Here is a 19,722-nt window from a genome sequence, read left to right as displayed (position 1 = left end):
CTATATCAATGAGGAGGAAAAGGAGAAACCGAAATATGAGAGTGTTGTTGGAATACTGGAAGAGCTGAAACTAGCCTTCTGATGTGTGAGAGGAAGAAGCATCAACTGAAATGCAGTGGACAGGGAGCCTACCAGTATAAACAAGAAAGCATAGTTGCTAGCATGTGGGAAATCCAGCTTTCCAATTTTTATTTCTGTGAAAAGAATGGCTGTGGTGTTTAACAAATTACCCATAAAGAATCAAGAAAGTTTTTCTTTTCACAGCGTTGACATCTAACTCAAATTAGAACAAAAATGCAAAGTAAATCAATTTTAAAAAGTATTTAAAAATTGTATTTAATGTGCAAATAGCAATAAATATAAGTGCAACTGTTAAGTACATTAACAAAAATTCTAAAATCTTCACATTTTTCGATTTGGAAACAAAACTTAAAAGGAGATGATTCACATTCGGTAAACTGTTGTAAAATATTCTACATAGATTATAATTTCTCCCACCGTACATCTGGAAGTAAGTGCAATAAAGGCAACTGTTTTGTAAAACTTCTTTCAAAACAAAATCAAGACAAGTTTGCATTAAAATCAAATGCAAATATGTGCTGTTGTTATAACAACTTATACTTTGCTCTCCTTGTCCAACGTATTTATTTGATCTTCAGTGATGCTGTTCGTATATTGCTTCATTTGTTCCTCTGAATGTATTTGAATTGTGTAATGCTTTGCAAAATTTGGCTCTATATAGGGGCAAAAAAAAAGTTTTGACTTCAAAATTGCAAAACTTAACTCACATTTAACAATGATGAAAATCATCACTCATCACTCTTATCAAGCATTTCTATTGAGACAATTTCAAGTTCCCAAATTTAGTGCCGTGCTTTTACCACACTTGTTGAGAATATCGATATGAGCAAACAGAAGCAAAAACCTCAGTCAGAATCTTCTCTCATACACACACTGTCTCTCAGGCACACACACACACACTCTCCCTCTCTCCCCCTCTCTCTCCATCTCTCTCTCACACAAACACACACACACAGGCACACTCTCTCCCTCCCCCCTCTTACACACACACACACACACACACACACATTCTCTCTCTCTCTCCCTCACACACACACACATATGTAAATCTATGGGGTGAATTTGTATTTGCAATTACATTCTATTTTGTTCAAAAAGCACACAATTTATAGAGAGCCAGTTAACGTGTCATTTTATAAATTCCTACTTTAGAAATAAAACCAGTCTGACTCCAACCAAAACACAAGCAGATTCTAAGCAAGGCCCCAATCTGACATGCATTGTCTGACCTAAAATGTCACCTCTTCTTTACACTGATGAAACCTTTAGTTCTTTCAGGGCAGTGACCCTTACAACTTCTGTGTCTGATACCACCTCTCTCACTAACACCTGAAGAAGGAGTGAGTCTCCGAAAGCTTGAGTTTTCAAATAAACCTTTTGGACTATAGCCTGGTGACATGTGATTTTGACCTTTAACTAACCTGTTCAGAGATGTTATTACATTGCTCTGGAGCAGCTGGGACTTAAACCTGGCTCTTCTGGCTCAGAGGGAAGGGCACTACAGATCGACTTCAGTCTTACTCAATAAAAATAAAGTTGATTCTGACTTCTTTCAGGATTTGAATTTTATGGAAGTTAATTTTCTCAATTGTATGGGCATGTTATATTCTAGTATGTACATACTGAAACACATTGACTGTATCAGGAGACTAGAAACCCTCAAAGGTGATAAGTCTCTTTGTTTCTCATTTCCTTTCCCTTGCTATCTCTCCTTATTGTCTACCATACCAGTGTTATATTTGCTGAAATTCAGACCTAGTCTTTAATCTCTTCTTTAAACTGTCATCCACTGTAATCATCATCAAGTCACTATTCCTTGCTTCACCTTGCCTTTGCTTTGTTATACATTTCAAACCTTAGTGGTGTTAAAAATAATAAGTATGATTTGAACAAGTCCAATCTCTAACTTTTGAAGAATTTCAAAGAATAATCTTTGGACAAAGAATTGATCATTTGGAACAAGAGAATTAATTCATAGTTGTTTTGGAATAGATTCCAAATTATGTTATATTTGAAATCCTATCAAAATCCTCAGGAAATAATCTTACTAACCTACCTCGATTATTATTTTCATGTCGAACATTTTCTTCATTACTTGATCTGTTTGATTTGTTACTTTCCACCGTTAAATCAGAGTCATCTTTTTCTGAAAGAAGTGAAAAAAATTGTAAGCAGTGACAGTCTTTAGTGTTATTTTTTTTTCACTATGCATAAGAGTAAATTATAGAGTAAATTAACCCGTGCTCTGATTGGGGATCACGCTTGCAAAAGAAGATGGAGAAAAAGCTGCAGTAGTACAGAACTTTAGGCCCATTGAGTATGATTTCCTACCATCAGTGCAGGATTTATAAATCTATTCATATACATTGTATTAAGTTTTGACAGCAAGCTCTACAGTTGAATAGTTTGCCATTCGCATTGTCAGAGGATGCAGTCAGAGCCAGCAATAGCAGCTGGAGCCAACTACAGGTGGGTCTGTTTTTCAGCGAATAAGGCAGTAGTTTTGGGAGTCGGGAAAAACAGAAAGTAAAAGATCAAAAATGTATTAAAAGCGTACTTACGTTTCCTCCATTTTAAATGCTCCTTCCTTATTTTTAGCACAAACAGTTGGAACACAATAAGTAAACCACAGATCAGGAAAGCTACAAGTATCAGTAAAAGAGCACTACTCTTTTTCATTTGTAGTTTCTCTGGTTTTCCATTATTTTCCACTGTAAAGGATACAAACAAGATATAAGTTAATAATGACTAGTTGCAAGTAGAAAACATACAGACATCTGTTTTTGTCTGATATTTTTGGTTATGAACATTACTGTAAGGGATTCAGTAATCCAACACCAGGGTTCTTTTATCCTTTTGTGAGCATAAAGTCAATACATTTGTATGTAGGCACAACTTCTGCAGCTATATGAAATTATTTTTAAAACAATTCAGACACTGTACATTTCCAAAAAAAAATTGGATTAAAATATTCAGTTTTGTTTGCACATTTTGATTTCGTTTAGAACTATATTTGATTAACTTGTCAAATAGTTACAAGCATGTTTTTGTACGGAGCAAAACACATAATATTTGAAGAAAAGCAAGGTATCCAGTTGGTCTATCAGCATTCACCATGTTTTTTCAAACTCTGCTAGAAAATTCTTTTAACTTTTAGTTTTCAGCTTGGGTGAATGATTTCCCTGAAGCATTGACCTAAGTTTTATTAGTGCTCACAAGCCTGTATTTTCCAGCATTGTTGGCAAAATATGAAATTTATTTGTGACTGACAAGACTCGCACCCCAACATTCTTTCTCTAATTCATCAATGTTCTCCATTATAACGCAGCAAGCTTTTTGTCATATAGAGTGCAGTCAATGTGAGAAATGGAATTATTACAAGGTAGGGCAGACCAAAAAAAAAGCAGCTTTTATATTGCATTTATTGTGGTAGAAATGTTGCTGCTGACAACTAGTAAGTCAGACAGTCATATGGGACTGACATTCCTCAAAACCAATGGAAAAGGAGCTTAATCTACAGTTCAACACTGTGTTGTGAATATCGGTGTGATTTAAAAAATAATTCTTAATTTTAGGAATTAATAATTAACTGGAAAATGTGATAAATGCAACTGAAACGCATGGATGTCTATCACATTGAAACATTTGAATTTGTGTTGTGTAAAAAGGTTACCCATAATTATTTAACATGATCAGAAGTGATTTTTCTGGTTTGGGGTTTAGAGCTAAATTAGCTTAAAAGTATTTAGTGAACTCTGAAAAGCTGTTAAACCCAATAGTTCAGAGCTGACAATGCCATGGGGATGGCTGGATCTTCATAAGGTTCTTTGGTTTCAGTGTATCCACGAGTTTGGTGGGACATGTTGATTGCAGCTTGAAGCTGCGAGAATACTGTTTTTAGCAGACTAGATAATTAGGACAGAAGATACTGGATGCTGTTGATAGTTCAGTGTAACTGGAAATGGGATGAAGGAAGCCCGTAGCAGTATTTGCTTGATGAAACCGAGAAAGATTGGAGCTTACAGAAGTTAAATGGCACCTCAATGAAACTTGGTTTTTGCAAAAAGCTGAAATTGCACCTTTTCAAGATCATAGAATCCCTACAGTGTGGAAACAGACCCTTCACCCCAACAAGTCCACACCGAACCTCAGAGCATCCCACCCAGACCCATCTCCCTGTAACCCACTAATCTACACATCCCTGAACACTACGGGCAATTTAGCATGGCCAATCCACCTAGCCTGCACATCTTTGGACTGTGGGAGGAAACCGGAGCACCCAGAGGAAACCCATGCAGACACAGGGAGAATGTGCAAACTCCACGCAGACAGTCGCCCGAGGGTGGAATCGAACCCGGGTTGCTAGCGCTGTGAGGCAGCAGTGCCTCTAGTTCTTGGGAACACTCTGTCTTGGGAGAAAAGGCTGACTTACCAAGACATCAACAGTTATTGAGACAGTTTATGTTGACAGGCTGTGACAGCTAGATCTTTATTTTTCTTCATTATTTAATGTGATATGGTGACCCACAGTGTCGCTAATGTCTGGACGGGATACATCTTGCCCTAGTTGACCACTGGAAATGCAATCTGTCAGGTGCTTGACCACAGTTTAAATTCAGCTCACACTTAATGCACAATAATCCTGAATATTAGAATGTAAATTTTATATATATTGCAGATTGTTTTACTTTTAATATTTGTATAGTAAAGTTTAATTTGTTTGTTGAAAATTTTGGAATCTTGTGGCATCTCTGTTGGTAAGTACTTGGGATCTCAAATGTTGTCTACTTTCAACAAAAAAGTTATGGGCACGATTAGAGTGTAACGTAAATTTTGCACTCTTGTTCAGGGTTATAACATCTGCTGTGAGAAGATTTCTTCTGACGGATAAATTAAGATGAGCCGGAAAGCTTTACTTTCCAAAACCATCAAGTGAACTAGTGAATCCAGGCTTTGCCTAGAACCCTGTTGTGCAGTGCTGAAAATCAAGACTCAATGAGAATAAAATTGGTCATGGGTGATAGCAAGTAAACAGCATGTTTATATCCTGATTTTATTGGGTCAATGGAAAAGAAAATTGAACTGACTGTAAAACAGATGGCTGATAATCTATTGTGCATTTTGTTTGATCAGCTTAAACCAATGCAATACTCAGTATTATTTGAGGATACTACTGTGACTTTAAACTCATTGTAAAATCGAATTCATATCTGTTGGTAGACACGATGTGCTATTCCAAGTATTACTCATTGTAATTAGTAGTTCTTTCTTGATCATGAAATTACTTTCAGTGTGGTTTTGCCAATTTCATATTCATGATTCTACATTTTATAATTATTTTAAAAATAGTTTGCAGATTGACTTACTGATTTGATTATTTTCACATTTTGCTGTGGCATTTGGATTTTCTTGTTCTAATGATGAATTCTTTGTTAAATTCCGTACAGTTGTAGAGTTGATAGTCCATTCTGAAACAAATACAAAATACACTTTTCATTAACAAAGTCAACAAAATAAAAGAACTATTGATCAAAAGGCACTTAGAATAAGTGTGACAGTAGTTTTGATTAAGGAGCATTCATGTTATGTGTAATCATGATCTGGTGTGCAAGGTTAAACTTTATCACTCCAGGATAGTATCTATAAAATACAACTTTTAAAATTTTTTGTGTGTTACATACTTTTTGTTTTTAGGTTTCATTAATTATCCATTTGTTTGAATATAGCAACTTTATAAAATAGGATGGGAGACATTTTATCAAAATTTCTATTAGGGTAATAGATTTTTCAATTGATGAAATTGAAGTTTGAGAAGTAAAATTGAATGTGTTACCTGAAATTGTCAGGCAATATTTATATAATATGCAATAGCCAATAATGAGTCTTGCATATGTGACTTTTTACTGTAGATTTCCCAATGGTCAGCAGTTAATTATGAGTAAATTTCAGGAGGTATTTTCCTGAAATGACACTGAACCTCTTAAATATTTTATCATTGATTATTTGAGGAATCAGTATGTTCAAAGGCAAATACAATAACACCTTTAGTAATGTAAAGTTTTCAAAGTATTCTGTGTGTAAGATTCCATGAAAATTTGACACATTACTAATCTGTACAAGGTAAAATCAGAAACTCAAAGAAAGACAGTAAAATATTTGCAGAAAAGGCACCAATCTCAGACCAGAAGTTGGAATATAACACCTTGCATATGACATGTTTATCCAAAGCAGTTCATAGAGGTGTAGTCAGACAAAAATTCTTGCAGAAACAAAGATTGGGAGAGGCCAGTCAAAGAAGCGAGTTCCTGTCCGTCCTCCCTGGACTGACCTATCCCCTTCCTAACTCCCTACCTACACTCACCTTTCCTGGCCCCATCCCCGCCTCTTCGACCTGTTTGTTTCCTCTCCACCTATCCTCTCCTCTATCCCTCTTCTATCCGCCTCCCACTCTCTCCCTATTTATTTCAAAACCCCCTTCCCCTCCCCCTTTTCTGATGAAGGGTCTAGGCCCGAAACGTCAGCCTCTCTGCTCCTATGATGCTGCTTGGCCTGCTGTGTTCATCCAGCCCTGCACCTTGTTGTCTCTTAATCTCTAGCTGTCTGGTTTGTTTTGAGGAAGGGAATTACAGACCATAGGACTTAGATGATTGAAACTATGTCAGCGATGGAGGTGAAAGAGGGAAAAATGCACAAGAGTCCAGTTAGAGAAACAGAGATTTAGAAGAGAGGGCAAGACATTATGGTATATAAACACTAGATTGTAATGGAGTGAGGAAGGAGTGGATGAGTAATGGTAGCCAATGTAGGTCATCAGTGACAGGGATGATGAATGTGTGGGTCTTGATGAGAGCTAAGCTAAAGCAGCAGAATGGAAAGTGAAAATCTGGTGAGGAAAACAGTAAAATAATTGTTTTGCTTATGTCTTCAAGAGAAGGATCAATCTAATTGAGGGGGAGCTGCATTGGGCACAAGAGCATCTGGGTGTTTCCCTGCAGATCTGGAGGAGGCAGATTAGATGCTGATTTTCTATAAAAATTCTGAGTGGAGATTGGAAGAATTCTTTAGAATTTCAAGACCAATATACACATTTTCGTTTCCTTTGTTAATGCATGTGGCTGTTAATTTTCACCTGGATTATTGATTTTTTAAAAATCTTCCCCACCATTGACATTAAACTGGTTGGCATATGATTGCCAGTTTAGATTTCTTGACTTTTCTAAAACATGGAGATAAAATTTGCAGTTCCTCAGTTTCTGACACGACCCTTGTGTCTGAGGAAGATTGGAAGATTGTGGTCTGCACTTCTGCAATTTCTACCATGTTTCAGTAATCTGGTACAGATGTTATTTCTGAAGAAGGGTCTAGGCCCGAAACGTCAGCCTTCCTGCTCCTCTGATGCTGCTTGGCCTGCTGTGTTCATCCAGCTCTACACCTTGTTATCTCTTCACCCAGGCCAAGTTGACTTACCCAATTTATGTACTGCCAGCTTTTTAAATGTGTCGTTTCAACTAATTTTACAATTACCACAACCTCCTCATTTACTGTAGGTTGTCAAAGTCCTCTTCCTTGGATACCAAGTTCTCATCTGGTACCTCAATCAGCTGCAGCCCAGCTGGAGTATGGTGCCCAATCCTGGCATTGTACTTTAGGAACAATATGAAGGCTTTGGAGAGGATATGGAAGTGTTTTACCAGAGTGGTTCCAGGGATAAAGGTTGAAAAAAAAAAGAAAGTTGAAAGGGAGTTTGACAGCTTTCCTTCAAGCAGAGAAGTAAGGCTAAAAGAGTTTCATAGATGTGCATATAAGCATGAAGGGTTTATGTACTGTAAATAAGGATAAATTGATTCAGATGACTGAAAAATCAGCAACCAGAGGGAACAGATTTAAGCAACAGATTGAAAGGTTAACAAGTATAGGTGGAAATGTGGAATTGAGGTTACAATAAGATTGGCCATGATCCTACTGAATAGCAGAGCAGACTTGAGGGGCTGAATGGCTGACTCTGGTTCCTCATTCATATGTTCACAAGTTAGATGTTAAAAAAGCAATTAATTTTACAGTCGTCTACGTGTTCAAAATTAGATTAAGGTAGTTACTCACATTTATGAATATTGACAAAGTGTATTTTATCAACATACCATTTGCCTCTGTGTAGTTTTCACTCGAATTGCGGGGATTGCTGTAAATTGCTAAAAAAATTACAGAATTGGATTAAGTTCTGACCGTACGAATTACACATTTAACTTTTTAAAAAATATAAACAGATAACATACAATTAAATAACTCTGCTTTATCCTTGGAGGTGTTCTGTTGAATCTCTGTGAGAGGTATTTCCATGCTGGGTGTTGAGGTTAGGCTTGATTCTATCTCACTTACTGCTGGTGGGGGAAATGAAAAAACAAGGCTCAATCCATAAAGAAGTGGGTCATAACATTTCTAGTATATCATTCAAGGATTAAAAGTTGTGGATTCATACATAATACCGGGTTTTAGCTCATATTCTTGGCTGTAACCCATGTAACTTAGATATTTTACTGAATTCTGTTTTGTTAAATATGCCATATTTTAGATACTAAACCTAAAAACTGTATGATAAAATTGACTTAGGAGATCTGATTGCACTTTTCCGAGGAAGACCAAGGACTTCTTCAGTATGTCACCTAATAGTAATTCCTTAGTCAACACTAATAACAGATTATTTGCCGTTCATTTCATTTATTACCCATTAGCTGTATTTTGACTAAACAAGAGCATCTATACTTCAAAAGTCATTAATTGTCCATTGGACTATTTTGGGTCTCTTAAAGATATGAGATACTAAGTAAACGCAAACATTTCTTGCCCATATTTAGGTTGATTCTTTAATGCAATGCTGAGGAAATACTGCATTATTGGAACTGCTGTGCTTTGGAGCAGATACCTGCTATTCTGGAAAATTTAGGTGAGGTGTTAATATCTCATTTTCTCTTCAGAACAAAGCACAGTGTTTTTACGGCATCCATTCCTCAATCAACAGCATCAAAACAGATTTATTAAGAGTTTTTCTCATTAATATTCACAAACCATCCTGATGTGAAATGGCCTAAATAACAACAGTTATCATATTTCAAAAATGTTTGAACATGCAAAATGGTTTGAAGTGTTTAAGCAGAAATGTAAACATTATTATTTTATAACAGTGTAAAATTGTTTTTGTTTCAGCTACAACTCCAGTACAGTGAAAAGTGACATTCCCTGACACTGCTAACTGGAACATTACATCAATATTTAATTACTTTGACAGTAGAAGAAACAATGCATTGAACAGATAAATACAACACTGAACACCTACAACCAAATCCAAACTAAGATGATCATCACTGAAGAAATAAACAACTAAACACCGTCCTTTTAATTTCAACCAAAACCTCTAACTCAACATTAGTAAATTCCTGTAATAATAAAAAATGGCAGTTTTTTAAATGCAGGGAATGAATAAGTCACAGTGTTTCTTTCATGGGATAACATCAAGAATTATGCTATCCTGCATTTAAGATTTTAGCATTCTGTGTAGGTTGTAGTAATTTGGACATTACTGGAGTTTGCAAATAATGTAAAAAGTACCACTTGCAGGCTCAAAAACTTAGATATGAAGACTATATTCAAACAGGAACAGACATTACAGTCTGAGCACTTCAAATGTCATATCAATTTCAATATGTCTAGTATTGTAGCTCAATGGTTATGTTACGGTGCTAGTAATCCAGAAGCCTGATTAATTAATCAGACACATAAATTTAAACGACTCAAACTGAGGGGCTTAAATTCATTTAATTAAAAAACAGTTATAGTTAATAATAAATTGAAAGTACTGATTTGCTACTGTCTTTGAAGGATGGAAACCTGCTACCTCACCATCAGAAATGTGGTTGACTCTTAACTGCCTCTTGAAATACTCAGTTGTAACAAAGCATTGCAAAACAAAGCTTTTTGCAATGATTCATGAAGGTAGCTCACCACCACCTTCTCAAAAGAAGTTCTGAATGGATAGATGAGTGACACCCATATTGTGTTGAATAAAACTTTTAATTCGTTCTGTATTTTATAATTTGTTCCTGATTAAACAATAATTTTTTAAAAACTCTGTGTAAAAACACTTTTATTCCAGAATCTGAATGAAAAATATTCTGTATAAATAAATCTTATTCTTCTTTTAATTGTTTTACATACAAGATAAAATGACACATCTGCTATTGATATTGGATTGATTTCTGTATGACTGATATCATAGCTTTCTTATTTCAGTCAAGATCATTTGATAGCTGTATCACTTTAAGTGAATTTTCCTGTGTAAGTATAATCCAATCCATACAGAGATAACAAGATGTAGAGCTGGATGAACACAGCAGGCCAAGCAGCATCAGAGGAGCAGGAAAGCTGACGTTTCGGGTCTAGACCCTTCTTCAGAAAAACATCGATACATACAGTTTATCATTAATGAGGATTTAGGATGCAATTTCAGAATATCAGAACTGATTTAAAATGATCAGATGATACAATGCCAGATTGCAATGAAATGCCATTGTGCAGTAGCGTTGAGGTATGGCCTTATCCTTTTTTCATATGGTAAGTAGCTTGCTGACAGGACGAGGCAGTGTACAGAACTGTCAGCATCCTTCACAAATAGGGGCAATAATGGGAGTGTGATCATTGTGCATGCACCACCTAGTGGTAAGTTATTGAGTAAATACGTAAAACTCGTAACAGGTTATCTATTTCTGTCAGTAAAATGGGTCAGAAAATACACAAAATAAGCATTAAAGGGCTACTGGCAGCAATGAGACAAAATGGGCTAAGTGAAAGCAGAGAACATTGATCAGGAATTCTTATCAGAACAGAGGAATTACACAGTAGTATGCCCTCAGATGCACGATTTGTGGCCACTGCTATTTATATTGTCAAGGGCAAGATTTCAAAGTTTGTGGATGGCTCAAACCTGGAAATTTAGTAAACAATGAGGAGGATTGTAGCAGACTTCAGCAGACATATAGAAAATGGCAAACAGCTTTAACACAAGGAAGGATACATTTTGCAAGTGAAAACAGGAGAGACATTATCTACTGGGTGGTATAATTTTAAAGGGCCCTATAAATGGAGGTACGGTATAAAGTACAAAAAAAAGGAATTTTGTGGAAAGAAAAATGGCCAGGTATGAGAGATTAAAGGGAGTTTGCGGTTATTATTTGAGTACAGAATGTAAGGGGATGATTTAAAAAGAGGTGCTCTAAATAATGACATGTTTTGATAGAGTAGAAACTGATATGATTAGTAGAGGGTCAGTAACTAGAGAACATAGATTTAAAATGATTGACAAAAAATGATTACGTGGAAAAATATTGAGTTTAGTTTAAAATCTGGGATGTGCTGCCTGGAAGAGTAGTAGAAGCGGATTCAGTTATAACTTTCAAAAAATAATTGGATATGTACTTTAAAAACAGACATTTACAGGGCTACAGAGAGACAGAAAAAAAGAGTGGGACTAATTGGATACCACCCTGAAAGAACTGGCTCAGGCAGGTGAGCTCAATGGCCACAATCTGCTGGAAAATTTTTAAACTCTATTGGAACATCAAATGTGAACATTTCCTTGACTCAATTTTAAATTTGCATAGTGGACATTTTTGGATCATGTTTCATAAATAATCAAAAGGACAATGAGTTATTGAGTATGCATTTTAATAATAAATTTCTTGGTAAATATGTGAAGACTTAATCGAATTATCTGTTTATGGAATCTTTCCACAGATCTTGATAACATAGTTTCAGACAAACGTTTTAACCATTTACGGACAATATCAACTGAGTTTGGACTGATCCATTTTCTTTGAGCCTATTCAAGTAGTGGTCTTTATCTTGATAAGAATATGATCCTCACTGAATAAACCAATTAGTCTTTTTTTTCCAGCAGTGCATTTCTGAAAGCTATTTGCAGGATAGATTTCTGACCAGTGTCACTGAGTACCTGGTGTCATCTCCACTGGTGCACTTAAAATTAGTGTAGTCCATGCCAATGTAAGAATTGCAGAGTTAATGGAAAACCAGAAGGAGATTTAGTCCAGGTTATTTACAGTTCAAATCATTGTCTTTAATAGTTGCTTTGTATAACCTGCACACATTGTATATATGTGTTTCACAGTAATAACAAATACATTACCAACAGATTCTGACACAAACTGTTATTGAATAACACCAGTGAAATGGGCGAGTGGATAAAGGTGTGTCTTTCCATGAGCAAAAATCTCTTTTATGTGATGCTTGTGTCTTATTAAGATTTTTCAGTCAGCAGAGAAGCAATTCACTCATCTCTGAGCTAGAGGAAAGCTGCCCACAAAATCTAACAAGCTGTGTGGTATAAATTTAATCTTTCCCATGGTTTATTTTGTTCTGACGCAGGGGATATCTCGCATCTAGCAACAGTGATGCTATCAAGCATGTTGAGCAGGCAATAGCATTGAAGAATTCTCATAACCAGGAAGCCAGGACGTTAAAATATGCTGATTGACTTTCAGTTTTTAAATTATTTTATAGACAATGAAATAAAGGTTACAATAAACACGTGGGATTAAGCCAGAAGATAACAGATAAACAAACTTTAAAAGGAAAACCTAGGGTGTTTTTTTGTTATAGAATTCAAAATTAAATTTTTAAGACCTAAGTAGTTTCATAACAGTAATTAAGCACTCAATATGGTGTTAAAACTATAGTTACATTTCATTCAACAAGACATAGCTTCTTCAAGGATTCTTAGTGAGTGAAGTTCACATCAATCATATGATTTCAGAAGGCTTCTATTTGCGTCACTTCTAAACAGCACCTTGCTGAGAAACAGAGAACGACTGACAGCAACTTGTGGATTTCTGCATGCAACTGAGGTGCAGGTTCTGGAAGTTGCTGTCAGTTTCATAGTTTGAATGACAGTAACTGCAGACAATGTGCAGCTTCACCATCATTGCAATGACAACATGTGGGGTAATGCTTTCAGTAGGAGAACTGGAGCTCTTTTCTTTGGCAGTGCAGTTAGATGATTTTATATTATGAGTCAATTTGCCTCAAGATGTGCAAGTTGCATTTAATCATAGAGGGACACCACACAATCAGTGACCTGATATTATTGGGAGCCTTTGAATATCTATAGATGTGCCATCAGCTTGAGCTTGCCAGTTCTTTGAATTTTCATTGATACAACAGGTAAGCCCTTATATTGCAGAAGAATCCAATATGACCCAAATCAGTCTTTAAGAATAAAAGGAAGAGAGCAACACATACAGGCTACTATTTCCATATAGAGAAATTTACGCCAAACAAAAGCAAAAAGATGTAACAGTCTTAGACGAACACACATAGTAAAGCAATTGCTCAGTAGAAATGGGTGAACGTAATGGTGATTTCTATAAATAACATATTTAACAGGTACACATTTAAATGGAGATGATTGAAGAAGTAGATGTTAAAATTCCTGTCACCAAGATGCTAAAACTTAGACAGCATGTTATTTCTGGATTACGTTAACATTCATCTGCCTTTCCAAAAAATGCTTTGCCTTTTCAAAGATTAGGAGAGCATGTTTTGTTAACATGAAGATTCAAGGAATGACATAACATCTCATTCTGTGGTACCATCAGTCGAATTGTGGAGATTGTTTTTATCAAAGATGTTTTTAAAAATCAGAATAAGGTGAGGTCAGAGCAATGAGACAATTGCATTTCTTTCTAAACAACTTTGTTTTACTTACAAGTGGACGACTCTTCTATAATCTGGAAGGTGCTTTGTCCTGTCGTTAACAGTATTTCTGTGCTGGATGTTGAGTTTAGACTGGATTCTGTTTCTGTTAATGAAGAAAAAGTTAGTTGTTAGAAGTCAAATAAAAGAAACTTACATTCTTTTAACAAATAATAACCTTATTTTGTACAAGCATATCATCTAGTGGTTTAGCTTAGTTGCTAGCACTCATAACTCTTGATCTCAAAGTTATAGTTTGAAGTGTGGTATCTAGCCTAAAAGTCCTTTGCTGGAATCAGGCAGTCCTTCATTGTAAGAGGAATTAATTTTCAAATGAACTACGAACATGAGGTCTTGCTTCTTAGTTCAGATAGACGCTAAGTACCGATTGGCATGGTTTGAAAAGCAGCAGAGTTTTCAAGCAACAAACATTTGTTCCTTTAATTAGAGATTTCAACCAGCCAATACTGTTACTTAATCTAAACTGTTAGGAAATAGGATGAACGGATATTCATCTCTGCCAGTTTGTGTAATTTTGCAACAGCTGAGTTATTTTGACAGTTTGTGCAGTATGTTGAGTCACTTGACATAATAAGATTTGGTATAAATGCGGTTATTGGGCTGAAGCTTCTGAGGAGTAACACTTACATATAGATTGTCCCTCTGGTCGTTCTTAGTTACAAAAGGAGAGAGTTCCACATTTCTGAATGAGGCCACCTTCAGAAATGCTGAATTGCATCTCCATTCTGACAGTTTCATCATAATGCGGAACTGTTAGAAGAAGGTAAACGATAATTCCCTTTCCACAGCTGGCACATTTTGAAATTTAAAGGTTCTAATTGCCCTTTAGACAGCTCCTGTCAAATTGTATGTACATTAGATAGCTATGATGTTGGGGTTCCAGGAACGTAGAGTGCCAGATAGGTAGGATGCCAAAAATTAGGGCATCAGGTAAGTGGAGTGCCAGCTGGGTAGGGATAGGGTGCCAAATGGGTTGGTGCAAGGTGATAAAGGGCCAGGTAAGTGAAGTGTTTATGGTAGATCAGTATGAAATCAGATTGAGGAGGAAATTAGGTGTGGATTGAGGGAAGCTGGGGTTGGGTCTGGAGTGGTGCAAGTGGGAGTCCATTGGCAGGAGAAAAGAAAAGGGTGTCAAGTCCCTAGGTTGTCAGCTGATGGGGTGGCGGGGCTGGGGGTGGGTGGGGAGGGCAGTGGATGTGGTAGTCTAAAGGAGTAGCCTGAAGGAGTTGTACTTGGCAGTGCATGTGAACTAAGTATTGTATCAGTTGAATAGTTACTTAGGAGTGAAGCTATGTATTTCATCATCTAACTCTTCCAGAATAATTATTTTATTTAATTTCATCTGAACCCTGCAAATTCTCCAATTTAAATGAATACTTTGGAGTGTTCAGAGCATAGAGGAATTGTTCAGTGGAATCTTTAATTTCCCTTGCAATTCCTTCCGAGCCTGCAATGCTGGGGATTTCGCAATGTCCCCAGTGCAAAGTCGTGTCTATGCTGGAGTAAAGACTATTTGGCCATTGGAAAATCTGAGCCATTGTCTATGACTAAACAGAAAAGAAAATAGTGAATTATTTGCAAGATTAACTGATTTAAATAAATCCTTTTTATCTAATAAGGTTTAGTCAAACAAAGGAAAATTAGGATCAATTTAAATTCCATTCTACAATATTCTATTTCATGATATTAGGATTGTAAAATTATATTTGCAGAACTCACGGAATGAAGCATTTTAAAATAAATTATATTTTTATGCAATTTTTTTTTGTATTTAGCTTTAAACGTACACCATATTTTGGACTGAATATTCAGTTCAGACTGAAAGTAAATTGATATAATTTAAACTAAATTTCAGCATTTCAGGAAGATGGCACACCAGCAGTTTCTCAAAGGCAATTAGGTACAGACAACGGACAATTTCAGTCATGCTCACATCCCATGAAGATATTAGAGAGAAAATACTATTTTATAAAATTAGAACAGAAAGGTTTTTTTTTACAGAATATTCAGAATGGAATAAACGGAAATGAAAATACTGAAGCAGTCCATGTTCAAATGTGACATGATCTGGACAATATCCAGGCTTGGGCAAGTAACATTCATGCCACAAAATGCCAGGCAATAACTATCTCCAATAATAGAGAATCTAACCACTGCCACTTGACATTCAATGGGGTTACCATCACTATCCTCCACTATCAACATCTTTAGGATTACCATTGACCGGAAACTGAACTGCAATCGCCACATAAACACAGTGGCTACAACAGCAGGTCAGATCTGAGAATATAGTGGCAAGTAACTCAACTCCTGACTCCCAAAGCCTGTCCACAATCTACAGGGCACAAGTCAGGAATGTGATGGATTACTCCCCACCTGTGTGGATGGGTGCATTTCCAATAACACTCAAAAAAGCTTAGCACCATGCAGGACAAAGCAGCCTGCTTGAATGGCACCACATCCACAAGCATCTACTCCCTTCACCACCGACACTCAGTAGCAGCAGTGTGCATTATCTGCAAGATGCAGAAATTCTCCAAGGCTCCTTAGACAGCACCTTCCAAACCCATGACCACTTCCATCTAGAAGGACAAGGGCAGCAGATACCTGGGAACACCACCACTTGCAAATTCCCCTTCAGGCCACTCACCATCATGATTTGGAAATATATTGCCATTCCTTCACTGTCGCTGGATCAAAATCCTGGAATTCTCTCCCTAAGCGCATTGTGGGCCAACCTACAGCATGTAGCTGTGGTTCAAGGAGGCAGCTTACCACCACCTTCTTTTGGGCAACTAAGGACGGGCAATAAATGCTCGACAGCCAGCGATGCCCATATCCCATAAGTGAGTAAAATAATTTTGTGAATTTTTTGGTAGAAATACTTTTTATTTAGTTATAAAGGATTTTTTAGGCTGAACATTCATTTATTCATAAGTCAATTTGTATAATTTAGAATAAATTCAGACAAAAATAAGGTCACTAAAAATTGAAAGACATTTCTGATGATTTTAGAAGACATGTTGGATACAGATAGTTTCTGACAACATGAGCAACTGGCTCCTAAGATGGGGGCCACCATACTGTGAGATCATGGCTGATCTGTGACCTCACTCCACAAGGCAACGTTTTACATTGCTGGTTTGGATCTGAGGCCAAATGGTTAATCTCTCTTTAGTATGAAAAGAATAAATAATCAAGATAAATATACATTGAAGTAACTTTCCCAGGCTTCTTTGACAAAAGTCTCCAAACCCATGGCTTCTACCACCTTGAAGAGGTCCTTGGACACAAGAGAATGACACTGTAGGTTTCCATCCAAGTCACAAACAAAACTGCCCCAACCTAGAAATGTATTGCTTTTACTTCATTACTTCTGGGTCAAAATCTCAGAAGTCCTAATGTAATAGAGCTATACATACAGTACAAGAGCTGCAGTGGTTCAAAAAGGCAGCACATTCTGAAGAGCAGTAAGGGGTGAGCTTTATAAGTTGGCCTTGCTGGTGATGTTCACATTCTAAGAATGAAAGAAAATTCTTTACAGGAATTTCTTTTTTAAAAAAATGCCCCATACACAATAACTACTAACTGCTAAAACTTAAAACAAAATTACCATTTGTAAGCAGCATTGAATCTTCTGTTGATGTGAGGAAATCATCTGTTAAATAAAAAAGTAAATTAATGAGTTCACAGTTTTTCAATAAATGTCTATTTCTGCTTAAATTTTGTATTACAAGTTAGACATATACTTTATATTTCCTTTTCCAAACAGATTGCAAAATATTTGTATTTCAGATTTATTCGCGTGTCTCCTTTTTGGATTGCATAATTGCTAGCTTCTAACCATCATCCTGTCATCAACTAATTGATTTCAACAAATTTGACTTGTCAAAGTACATAAATGTTAAATGCACTTGTGTGACAAGAGGAAACATTTACAGTGGATTAAATTTGCTTTTGTGAATTATGTTCAAGACTCAAAGACAGAGTTCTTGAACTTGCCTATACTCAAACAACATATTCATAAAGTAATTTATTTATAAATACATACAGCGACACACTACTTATAACTGGTGTTGACAGATTTGTCCACATTTTACTGTGTACAGTTAAACCAATAGTTATGTAATTTCCATTTAGAAACTGCCTTTCCAAATTGTTAGTAGTTGCAATCTCATGTCCAAGGTAATCATAATATAAAAAGGTACAAATAGCTAATGCCGATCAGGCTTATTAATCCTGAAATTAGCACTTTTTAAAAGTGGTAAATATGACGTAAGCATTTATTCAATTGGTCCAAATAATTCAATGTGCTTAATACATCAAATTACACTGAATTGTCTGGAACTGCTATTTGTCCCTTCGGTTTACAAAAATGAAACTGTTCCTCACAACCCTCCCTCAATTCATTCTTTCTCATCCCATCAGCAAATCATACTTCTGCTTCATGTACTCATCTCATTCCTCTTAAAAACATTTTCATGTGGTAGCATGTTGTTTGTCCATGTCGATGCTATGGTCAAGAGAGTGCACCAATGCCTCCAATTCCTCAGAAGGCTAAGGAAATTTGGCTTGTTCACAATGACTCTTACCAATTTTTATAGGTGCACCATAGAAAGCATTCTTTCTGGATGCACCACAGCTTGGTATAGGAACTGTTTTGCTCAAGACTGCAAGAAGTTACAGAGAGTTGTGAATGCAGCCCAGTCCATCATGCATACCAGCCTTCTATCCACTGACTCTGTCTACACTTTCCAATGCTTTGGGAAAGCAGCCACATATCAAAGAACCCTCCCACACCCCAGTCATACTCTATTCCATTCTCTTCTTCTGGGCAGAAGATATAAAAGTTTGAAAACACAGACCAACAGATTCAAGGACAGCTTCTTCCTTGCTCTTATGAGACTTTTGAACGGTCCTCTCATATATTAAAATTGATCCTTCTCCGTAGCTGCATTCTGCTCTATTACCCTGATATACTTATGTAGGGTACGACTTGCCTGGATACTATGCAAAACAATACTTTTCACTGTATCTTGGTACATGTGACAATAATGAGCCAAATCAAATCAAATTACTCTGTGTATCATAGAATCATACAGTATATAAGAGGCTCTTTGGCCCATTATGTCTGTACTACCAAAAATAAATTTTCCCTGAAGTTTTTAATCAATACTTTTTAATGACTACATTTTGCATTTTCCCATTTTATAAGTGAGATCTTTTTATTAGATTCCTGTATTAATAGTGAATGGTTAGCAACATATAGATGTGTCATTTTTAAAAAAGAAGTAAACCACAATTGGTTTTTGGACTATCTTGACTGCTATTCTCCTCTATGTCTGTTTCTGGTTTCTCAATGTAAGAAGGTTATTGTGAAATGAAAGGTGTGGCAACATCTGATCATAAAAAAAATTGGATTTAAATATGAGGAAATCTGAATAAAGACAAAGGAATCTCATTCATAGGATGATTAAAAAGGTGTAACAGTAGCTTGCAAACACAATGAGTTGGTGGTCCTATCATTCAAACATGGTTTTGAATCCTGCAATTCAACAATCTGAATTTGGAGCATTAGTCACTGGGGAGGAAAGCATTGGAAGAATAGTGCTCAAACACAAAATGAAAGGACAGGTCCATCTTTTCATCTTGAAGCACTTAGCATGTTAAGAACATCAATGGCGCAGTCCTTTATAGACTTCACTCTCTATTGGGAAATGATATAATGATTTCAAAGTTTCGGGTAAAGAAGTAAATAAAATGGGCTATAATTAATATTTTAAAATGTTAACATAATTCCTGGAAATTATGCTTCGGCAATGAATGGACAGGAAGTGGATGGTATTTGCTGCTCCCTCCCAG

At 36.2% G+C, this 19,722-nt stretch overlaps 1 protein-coding gene across 1 annotated transcript in view; it reads right to left on the bottom strand.

The window, feature by feature from the left end:
* Positions 1 to 306: 306 nt before the first annotated feature.
* The window catches only part of LOC109927322 (cytotoxic and regulatory T cell molecule), a 42,289-nt gene continuing 22,873 nt past the window's right edge, over positions 307 to 19,722 (bottom strand). Inside the window, exons 7-14 of the mRNA XM_020527307.2 lie at positions 17,474 to 17,518; positions 13,853 to 13,945; positions 8,355 to 8,459; positions 8,220 to 8,270; positions 5,448 to 5,549; positions 2,643 to 2,792; positions 2,138 to 2,227; positions 307 to 734 (exon numbers count right to left, since the gene is read on the bottom strand). Of these exons, the coding sequence (XP_020382896.1) occupies positions 616 to 734; positions 2,138 to 2,227; positions 2,643 to 2,792; positions 5,448 to 5,549; positions 8,220 to 8,270; positions 8,355 to 8,459; positions 13,853 to 13,945; positions 17,474 to 17,518 (755 nt within the window). The 3' untranslated portion in view covers positions 307 to 615. The remainder of the gene's footprint in view (positions 735 to 2,137; positions 2,228 to 2,642; positions 2,793 to 5,447; positions 5,550 to 8,219; positions 8,271 to 8,354; positions 8,460 to 13,852; positions 13,946 to 17,473; positions 17,519 to 19,722) is intronic.

The sequence above is a fragment of the Rhincodon typus genome, chromosome 32, assembly GCF_021869965.1.
Source record: "Rhincodon typus isolate 14 chromosome 32, sRhiTyp1.1, whole genome shotgun sequence".
Lineage (NCBI taxonomy): Eukaryota > Metazoa > Chordata > Chondrichthyes > Orectolobiformes > Rhincodontidae > Rhincodon > Rhincodon typus.
Note: the sequence above shows the minus strand (reverse complement) of the source record. Positions and strands in the feature narration are given on the sequence as shown.